This window comes from Puntigrus tetrazona, chromosome 21, assembly GCF_018831695.1.
Source record: "Puntigrus tetrazona isolate hp1 chromosome 21, ASM1883169v1, whole genome shotgun sequence".
Classification (NCBI taxonomy): Eukaryota; Metazoa; Chordata; class Actinopteri; order Cypriniformes; family Cyprinidae; genus Puntigrus; species Puntigrus tetrazona.
This window is the reverse complement of record NC_056719.1, coordinates 2,965,684-2,976,268: the sequence shown is the minus strand read 5'-3', so window position 1 is coordinate 2,976,268 and position 10,585 is coordinate 2,965,684. Positions and strand designations below refer to the sequence as shown.

The window sequence follows — 10,585 nt, the reverse complement described above, 5'->3', positions numbered from 1 at the left end:
GTTAATTATATAGCCTAATACTAATTTGTAAACAATTTTGCAATCAGTTCCTTTATCCTGTGTAACTTCATTGTTCATTTATTAACTCCATTGTTCATTTATTATAGTACTGCGTAGCCTAGTACTAAAGAATTTAATTTACACTTAACTCAAATTAACTGAACATGTAATTGAGAGCCATATACAGAGAGAATAAACATGTTAATGTTGATTGGTATGCAGTGATATATTAAGACTTTTAATATGAAACCTTTTTTTTTTTTATATTAAGTCAACAAATATATACTATGGTGAAACCATCAAGGCTACTTAAGAGTTATGTTTATGTGCATTTCAATATAAAAATATACAGATGGTTTCTCAAAATATGATTATTGTAACGATGCTGGTAGTACGATATGGTAAGGTATCAAGGTGCCAAATGCGTGTTGTTACCAATCTACATAATCTCTATCTCCAGGTTGTCTGAATAGTGAAATCTTGCCTGCAGCAAACTCTACAGTTGTCATTATTTAAACCCGAGTTGTCAGGCTTTATGGAGAGCGTGTCGTTCGTACTCAGCTGGGCATCTCCAAACCTCTCTGCAGGCTTCTTCTGACTTTGGGCCCATTCATGGAGACAGAGTCCATATTCCCTGAGGCAAGAGGCTGCACGCGCTCCTGGACATGAAACATAAAAACACAGCCAAACAATCATCAAATCGTCTTTGATGCTGCTCTCCACAAACACGCATTAAAAGAAACTGGGTCTCATTCGCTAATAAGCGCGTACTTATACGTAAAGAAGAACGTGTGAATTTGTACTTCGTTCTATGTTAATATTTTTTATTAAATTCAGAGTGCTGTTAATGAGCGGCAGCAACTATGGTCGCAGGTTCTGTCGCTACCAACAGTGCTCAATGGAAATAACGAAAACGGCTTTGCCACAAAACCCCCATGTCGAATTTGTCCCCCTTCACCCCCAAAACGCGATCAATTTAGCCCTTTGATGCACTGCGCTTTGGTTGGCACTGAGCCAGAGAAACCTAAGCGAAGAAAAAAATAGTGGAAATCATAAAATGATATCTACAGATTATTTATTTAGTTAATATTGCGCTTTCATATAATTACCATTGCCCATCGACATAATATATAACAAATTAAGTTAATTAATATGTCATTTCATGTAGGCTATTCTTGGGGGCCCTCTGGTGGCCATGGCTTAGTTCGCTTATGCCTTGGGCTGGTTAGTGCCGAATTTTGACCTCTGCCAGATTATCACCCTATGTGTGGTTTCAGTTGTTCCTACATTTATTTTCATAAATTCATACTAAATTTTAATACAGAATCTCCTGGTAAATCGCCTTTCACGTGTAACGACAGATTTCAGGCAGACGTTCTAATTAAATAATGAATGAGACATTATTCCAGCCTACAAATAATGTAATTCATCTAAAAAATATTTACCACAGTTTTGGAAGAGTGCACACATGGTCTTTGGTCTTTCTCAGAGCTGAACTAAAACTAACGATGTACTGTAACGGGTCTTGCTCATATGCGGTTTTCAGAAGCATGAAACCACAACAAAACTGAAACCGTCTCAGTTTCTTTCAGTGGTGATCCTTATCGTGGAGATATCAGCTGAGCTCAAGAAACATCCTTCAAAGCTCTGAAAACCGCTGCCTGCAGTTTGTTGAATCCACGTCATTAGCGAAAGGTAAAAACGTGGCTATATTTGAGATTGTTCTAAGCTCCTGAAGGATTCGGGTCTTCTAAATCGTTAAGTCAATGAGTTTAAGCAATCGCTCCAATTTCATTCTGTTGACATTCACTGTCCCAGTATGCCTGCGGGAAGCCGGTCAGACCCAGAGGTGCTGTCTGTGTGTGGAGGGTCGATAACACTTAGCATCATGGTACTGGAGGTTTTTTTGGGTCTGATGGCGCTGAGAAGGTTCATGGGGGGGAACATGTTAGATGTAGGCCTTTCTGGTTCAGCCTCCCATGCTGGTTTGCTCCACAACCTGATCCTTCCCTGTTTGCATGTTGTGTCCAGGCCCCGTCTTGGTTCCACTGAGTCCACCACTGAGATGCCCACTTGTTTGTGACTCCTCCAGGACCAGCAGGAGCACGATCTACAGCAGCAACCTACTGTACCAGAGCATCCTCGAGTGAGCAGAGCCAGCAGGTCTCTTTTAAAGGTGGTGTTAAGGGCAGCATAAACCAGCGGGTTACACACAGAGTTGCTGAATCCCAGGATCTGAACCACGCTGACTAGGAGAAACTCGGAGTCAAGATCAAGGTCCAGCTGACCTGTGTTCACAGAACAGACATGCAGGGTACGGTCATAAAATTTCTTTACATATCAAGAAACAACTTTTATAAAATGCTTGATTCACTAAAGAGCTGTTTATTAAGAATGAGTTTTTGTGCTAACAGCAAAAGATGTAGGGTAATATATATATATATATATATATAGTATATATTAGCTGTAATAGCATACATACTAAGGCAAAATAGATTTTTGTTTATTGTAACAGCTCTTTAAGATCAACAAAAAAAAACATAATTTCAAAGTTATTTCAACAATATCCTTCCTCACTGTGAACTTTCCTATTCTTATAGAATTATAATTATGGGCCGGTTTCTCAAACAGGGAAAAAAAAGCGTGCACTGACATATCTTAAAATACATTAATGCCATTGAGCACACAAATAATGTAAAAAGTAAAGTAATTTTATAGAAGTATTTTTTTTGTATGTAAAAAAACTATATAAATTAAACAAAGGCATAGTCCTGGCTTAATCTAATCCCTTTCCTGGAAACTGCCTTTAAAGGTAAAGTTTTTGTCCTTGGTGTAAACAGCATTTTATGTTTTTGTATTTTTTCCTCCATCAGCGCAAACAGTTCCGAATGTAGCCACAGCAGAAGCCACAGTGTCTCTTGAAAGAATACTAGTGTTTTGTTCTTGAATGTTTTGAACAGATCGGTTGAATAACTCATTTAATGACTCGCTTCATCTGTGGTTTTGAACAAATGAGTTTAATATGAGTCAGTGATTCAATCAGTCGCTCACAAAGAAGTCACTTGTTTACTTTCCGTGTGCTTTCATTTATCACTAAATAGCTTTAAAAACTAAAAAAAAAAGGAATAAACTTGGTCTGTCAATGTCAAGATTAGCCGAACAGTACACTGTAGAAAGTGAGTCTGGAGATGCAAGCATGTTAGTGTCACATGTGCTTTTTCATTGTTTGTTTTAAACCCTAATTTCCATACCGGAGAGGCTCCAGTGTGTCTGTTTATGAATGTCATTTCATTGCAAATAGGAGAATTGGTTACGCTGTCTTATGAAAGGCTTTTGTTGCAGCAGAGAAACATGTGAAACATGGAAAGAACAGAAGAAACGTACTGCGTGTTGTGCACATGACAGTGGAGTGAATAGTGGAAAATAAAAATTATTATAAATCGGTGTATTAAAATATGTATAAAAAGATTGAAAAGTAAGTGCAGATGGAAAATTGCAATGGAAAAAGGAAACAGTATTGCTCTTAAATCGAACTAAATAGCTCACATAGGTCAGAGAGGTCGGGTCAGATATATATATATGACTATTTTGATTGGCTGTTCTGATATTCTGTACTTGCATATGAAGCATGTTTGTTATGTTTAACTATATTAATTCATGAATTGTTAGTTATCCATTATTATGCACTTCATGCACATGAAATGGTATCCTACACCTCTATCAGTGCTTTTTGATATCACGCAATCTGTGTACGGAGACAATAGTACTACACCAAACTCACATTAGTTACCATAGTGATAACTGAGAAAGGAATAATAGAATGAATGATTGCAAATCGAAAGTTCACATGAATAGGTGCTGACCTCAATGAAAGGTTGAAGAGGAGCAAAGTGGAAAAGAAGAAAGAGAATCTAAAGTGAAAATGTGTTTACTGCTTTTACTGGAAGGACAGCACTTGGCCAGCAGACATAGGCCAACATTTTTTTTTTTCATAAAAAAGTGAGATTGACATACAGTAAGTAAGCAAGATGGAAGAGCACAAGGAGTTTTTCGGTACCGTAGTCAAGCAGGAGGGAGACCAGATGGAAAGGCGCCCAGCAGGCGGCAAAGAGCAGCACGACGGTGGCCATCATTCTCACTGCACGTTTCTTCCTCCTGAGAATGGGAGGCATTTGTATTGTTACAGGCATGTCAGTAATAGCACAATACAGGGGTGTCAATCAAATACTATTTCATTTGAACCAGTCTACGAAGAGCTGGTGATTTGAGAGCAACAATGCAGTACGGGCAATCAAAGCATCTGCTAAATAGGCCTTTTAAAAGCAGTGCGATTCAGAGAATAGACAAGTAAAAAGTGCTTTTTGTTGTTTATTGTCAAAATGATAAGGATTCTCATCACATGGTTATCCATGCTGCGCTAGTAACCCAGGGGTCATCAACTTTTTTTGTGGCTCCTTGGTGTATAGAGATGGAATGTGGACACCCTGGGCTATCCTTTGCACGGTATTAATGTATTTACACATTTTTATTTATTAATTCACTCTCACTTTATTCTGTGGAACATAAATGAGAATAGTTAGAAAAATATCTCAGTCGTACTGTCCACATAATGTCAGCCAATGGTCACCAAAATCATTCAAACGTGATTTGGTTACTCACAATCTTCAAAAGTTTTTATTTATTTTTTTTAGTGGACACTTTCATCCAAAATGACATACAAATAAGGAAAACAAAAAGTGAATCATCATAAAGAGTCAAATAAAAGCAGCACCGAATGCACCAAAACAAATTCTCTCGTTGGCGTTTCACAAAAGAAAAAAAAAAATCAGGTAAATGTTTTTTGTTTTGTTTTTTGCATGCACTTTTATATAAAAGACAATGGGGTCCAATGATGTTTTGCCCATTATGTGGACAAAAAAAGTTTGAAAAAGATAATTGCTTTGATACTACAGTCCAAAAAAGTTTGAGTAACTTACATTTTTATTTTCTCAACTTTTCTTACATTTAGTAAATTACAACTTTAGTAGCATTAATTAACTCGCTGTTGTAGACTAACCTGGTAATCTTGTTGATTTCAGATCCCGGGAGTGTTTGAAACATGACGTTGTGAACTTTGTGCTTGCCCCAGAGCTCCCGCATAATCTTCCAGTACAGGATGGCCATGGTCGTCAAGGGGGCCAGAAACACCATGAAGGACAGACAGCTAGTGTACGCTCTCCTCCGCTGCTGGCTCGGCCATACTTCCAAACAACAGGTGTGGTGGATGTCAAACAGAAAGTCATATTTCACCTGCGCGGTTCAATAAGAAGAAACTTATTATGTGAATCCTTCTTTCTTTTCTATTTTGAAAAAAGACAGATGGAAGGAACGCTGGACATAGCTAAATATCCACATATTGGTTCTAATGAAATTGTTTAGCAAATAATGTTATATAACGCTGCTCATAATGATGCTTTTTAATTCACAAATAAATTATAATGGTCTGATTTACTGACTGACAGGCATTGCTAACGGTTAAAGGCAGTTTATCTGTTAAAAGCCTGAAACAGCATGACATCAATGAGCATTTGATTGGAGCGATGCACACAAAATGCCTTTTAGGAAAAAAATGTGTGTAAGCTGCAATAAACATAAAGCAAAAGCACAAACATGATAAGCGGAAGGCATTATTATCTCAGTGAACACATAATGGACAATGCATTTGAAGCCTTCAATGGTCTCCTCTAGCATAGCATCATCTAAATTGATTCTAATAGTGTTGATGCATCTTGAAAATTACATGTCAAAGAGTCAAGACATGCTCTGCTTTTATTTAAACTATCAGATGTTTTTTTTCTTTTATGTAATCTTTTGGTTTAGTAATTACAAAGCATTTCATAAACTTGAATGAAAACTAGGACGTTTCTTTCTTTCCTCAGATTTAGCTGATATTAGTATCTGAGCTGAATACTGATGTTTATGACCTATTTCATTTTGTTCCTTATCTCTTACTGTTAAATGGCTTGAGTTTTGTCCGTTAAATAATAGTGCTCTGCATAATGGATAGGGATTGTTCTGGAAATGTCAGACAAGATTTGAATGTACTTTTTTTTTCTTAAGGTTGCGTGTTTACCTCCACCTTTTGAACAAACCACATGGGAGCAGCGATTGCCAGGGCAACCAACCATACAGCCACTATAAAATAAAGGACACGATATAATATTTGTAGTTTTGTAGAGTTACCAAAGATATTTTGAAAATGATCAGTTTTGAAAAACAAATTAGGTGACAAATTTTGTAAGACAAACAGTTTCTAAACAGTTTATGCAACTGGACCCAGAAATGTATTAATTTTGTATTTTCTTTATTATTATTATTATTATTATTGTGTAATTATTTTTTTGATGACACTTATTTGTTACAGTAAGAACATCTGGGGGAACATCCTGGAGATTCATGGAGAAAACTGTAATAAATGTAACAAATATTTTTGTCTATTACTAGATCATATTTTAATAATATTCTTTATATTATTTACATTTCCTTACAATATAATGACATCATATATTAATAAATTCAGTTATTTAATATTTAATTTAAAAACAATTATTTATTTGAAATTACATAAAAACATTTTATAAAAAATATATATAAACTACATTTAAAGAATAAGTATTAGTGCTATTAATCATGATTAATCAAATGAAAAATAAACGTTTAGGTAATACATGAATGTGTACTCTGCATATTTATTATGGATATATACACATGTATATATTGTGAAAATATTTATTATTTTATATTATATTAATTATATTATATTTATTATTATATATTATGTGTTTATATATACACATTTAATATTAATACATTTTATATCATATATAAATATATTTAATATATAAGCAGAACATATTTACTAAAATATATGCATGCATTTGTTTGTATTTATATATATATATATATATATATATATATATATATATATATATATATATATATATATATATATATATATATATATATACACACACACAATAAATATACAGAGTACACATACATTATGTAAACAAAAACCTTTATTTTGCATGTGATTAATCATTTGACAGCACTAATAATTAAGAATATATATATTAAAACAAACAAAAAAAAAATTCACAATAACCTCTTTAATCTCTCTTTCCATAACTCACCCAGCATCTTGAAGGCATGACAAAGAAAGTAGCTGTTGCGGACATGAAGAGGATAAAGGATTCCCTTGAAACGCTCTACAGCAATACAAGTCATGGTGAGCATGCTGGTTGCGATGCCTGTCACTTGTAAGAACGGTATTAACTTGCACAGGAAATCACCTGTGGGTCAACAAAATGAATAAGGCACAGTGAGTGAATCAGTGAGTCAGACAATTAGTGAAGTAGACAGCAGGCAAATGAGCCGATCAAAGAAATACTGAATGTGTTGAAATATTGAATAACAAAGCGGCTGACCTGATTTCATAGGAGATAGGTTTATCTGTTGACACGTAACAATGTAAGAAAAAGTATACTAATGAGGCTTGCAGAGCAATTTCAAATAACAGAAGGAAATGTGTGGGTACTGAATGTAAGGTCGTTATGGACAATGATGAAGACAGAGCAGTGGAGTAGGTTTTATTTCCTGACACAGTGCTCCTCATAATTACTAGGAGATCGCATTGGGTTTGTGTTGCCATGGATTTAAGGAGAAATCCTCTCCCAGCAGTCCTCTGTAAGCCATGTAAGTCAGAAAACTGACATAATTCATAATTCAGTTGCATGCCTTCATTGACAATTTTTGTTACTAGTTACTTCTCACAAATACTAATTGAATTAGTAACTCAGTTACATTACTACTATGTCAAATAACCTGGATGTCCTCGATATTAAATATGTTAAATGAATAAAATGGACACTAAATGGAATTTATTATTATTATAAAACATTGTGCAATGTCTCTGTGGGACAATGTGAGAGAAACTTATAAAATTCTATGTTTTTATAAATATTATCAACTCTCTGTGAACACCTTGGCAATAAAAGCATATAGCATTATATTATTATTTTGTTTATAATTTAGCATTATAAGATGACATAATTTTAGTAATTAGAATAACCTGTATATTTGTCTCGTTCTGTAAAAAGGCGGAAAAATGAAAAATAATAGTGATAAATTCATTCTTCTACTAATAACAATATAAAACGCACTAGGATAAATGAGCTGCTGGTTTTATGAATATTAATCACGTTGTCTGCGTTCGCTCAAACTGAGTTACTGAAATCAGAACTGGGACGACAATAGGTGATACAATAAATTGGTCAAAAATCTCAATAAACATTTTCAACTGTTTTACACAGTTCTCCTCAAATAAATGCACTTCTTATTAGCTTTATATTTATCAAAGAATCCTAAAAAAGGATTTCACGGTTTCCACACCAATATTAAACTGTTTTCAATACTGTTTATAAAAAGAAATGTTTTCTAAACACCAAATCAGCAAATCAGATTTGGCACTGAATTCAATTTTGCCATCTCAAGAAAAAACTACATTTCAGATTACGCTAAAGTACAAGATTACATTACAGATAAATAAATTACAGAGAACAGCTTTTTTTTCAATTGTAACAATATTTCACAATATTAGTGTTTTTACTATATTTTCAATCAAATATATGCAGCTTTGGGGAGCATAAACAGATGACGAAAAAACATATATAATTAACTATTCATAAACAATAAATAAATGCAAAGACAAGCATGCTATTTACACAAGCATTGTTATCGTAGAAGTATAGACTGCTGTGACTAATAGGATTTCCAAGAACTTCAGGTCAGGTAAAGTGCTCATTTACAATTCAACCGCAGGTCTCTTTTAATCAATGGTGATCTTCCATCTAATCAGAAGGTACTTGGAGGTATAAGAGCTGCATGTAACAAAGGTGTTAAAGAACAATACCGCACAAACACAGATGAATGCAATAATCATACGCTACTTGCAGATGTTTAAAGCACAACAGTGACCTTCTGGTCTCAGCTAGTCTTTGTCTGGTCACGAAAACTTGTTTATTTATGCCTTGTATATTTATCGCATCAGAACCACGGCTCCACCGCAGACATAAAAGTGTACTTAGGATGCCTGTGAATATTAATAAGCCATTAGTAAGATTTTAGCTGAATGAAAAACAAACAAGGCCAAACAAAAGTTTTGCACACTGGTCCACTGAAATGTTTGACAGCAGAATAATGAATAATGTATCTTTCACAAATGATACACTATGAAAACCGAACCAGATCATTTTCGGAAGGATGCCACAAAAGACACAGGTCTAAGATACTGCATTATTATGGATGGACCAAATCCAATTTCAGGCCTTTCAGACACAATTTATTCACTGTCATGAATTCATGTCACAAGTGCTTCTTTTAATCTATGCGCATTTACTGAAGTGCGATACAAACTGCTGTAGTTTTGTAAAAGATTAAATAAAATAGAGAACACAGAAAACTTTCATCTTTTTAATAATACTTTACTACCTATAAACACTGGATTGAATGATGAATGCACTGCAGGTCAAGTGCTCTGTTTTATTCGTCTGTGTCTTAGATAACACATAAACAATATATCCTTAAAGCTTTACTTTCACAAAGCGGCCACGTAATAGTTGAACAGTTGAAGTTGAGCTATGCAACAGTTGACCTTGAGAAGAATTGGGTCTCCAATGAGAAATTAATATTTCTGTCATTCATGAAGATTATTAAGCCTACCTGCCAACCAGTTGGTGAAGAAGTGCTGCAGCAGTGTGGCAGGAACACAAACTATGGATATCAGGAGGTCGCTAAGTGCCAGAGAGCAAATGAAGAAGGTGCTTGGAGACTGCAGAGCCTTCCTGCGACATAAGAGAACCAGCACTGCCCCGTTTCCCACCACCGCGAGCCCAAAGATGAGCACATAGAGCACACCAAAAACTGGAAGCAGGGAGCTAGGGAGTCTGGGCACAGCCACCAGAGGAGGAATGGAGAATTCCTGGATGAACTGCCAGCGAGAGAGGTTGGAAGCCTTCAGCATGAGGTCCAGAAGATGGGCGGTCAGGTTCATACTGATCGTCTAATAGGGTTTTATCTGTTTGAAGAACAGCGATATATGCTTGATGAGTCTGATCGGCACGATTTCCCGGATTTTACATGAATGAATGGCTATGTGCGCTGTATTGATTTGTCTCTCTTTGCAAATGATGGCATACAGGCATTTTTCATCGTTGTTCCTTCTTGTTGACGAAAACATCCACGCCTTATCTCATTCTCATTAAGGATATGCTTTGTAAGCATTGATTTTAAGCCACTTGGGACAGTCTGTAGTGTTTATTGGCAGGCTGCTATTCAGCTTGACATAAAAACTCTTCAGTAAAAAATTGCGTGATACCAGCATTACAATGATACCCCACTGTCCACTCTCAGTACGTAAGTAGAATGTCATTTAGCTTTTCCAGCTACTTCTTGCTATTGCCTGATATTACATCGTCTCATGACTAATTTTCTCCACAATCCTTAGTTATCTTCACAGTCCAGGTGTCTGCAATTGTATTGCTTTTTC

General features: G+C 35.3%; 1 protein-coding gene across 1 annotated transcript; it reads right to left on the bottom strand.

Moving 5' to 3' along the window:
• Positions 1–217: 217 nt before the first annotated feature.
• On the bottom strand, positions 218–10,103 carry LOC122326343 (pyroglutamylated RF-amide peptide receptor). The gene is made up of 7 exons (XM_043221157.1): positions 9,760–10,103; positions 7,173–7,331; positions 6,113–6,174; positions 5,057–5,289; positions 4,058–4,155; positions 1,446–2,288; positions 218–659 (listed from the first exon to the last, which is right to left on the bottom strand). The coding sequence occupies exons 1-6, from the start codon at positions 10,088–10,090 to the stop codon at positions 1,807–1,809; spliced, it is 1,365 nt and encodes a 454-aa protein (XP_043077092.1). The 5' UTR covers positions 10,091–10,103; the 3' UTR covers positions 218–659; positions 1,446–1,806.
• Positions 10,104–10,585: the final 482 nt, after the last annotated feature.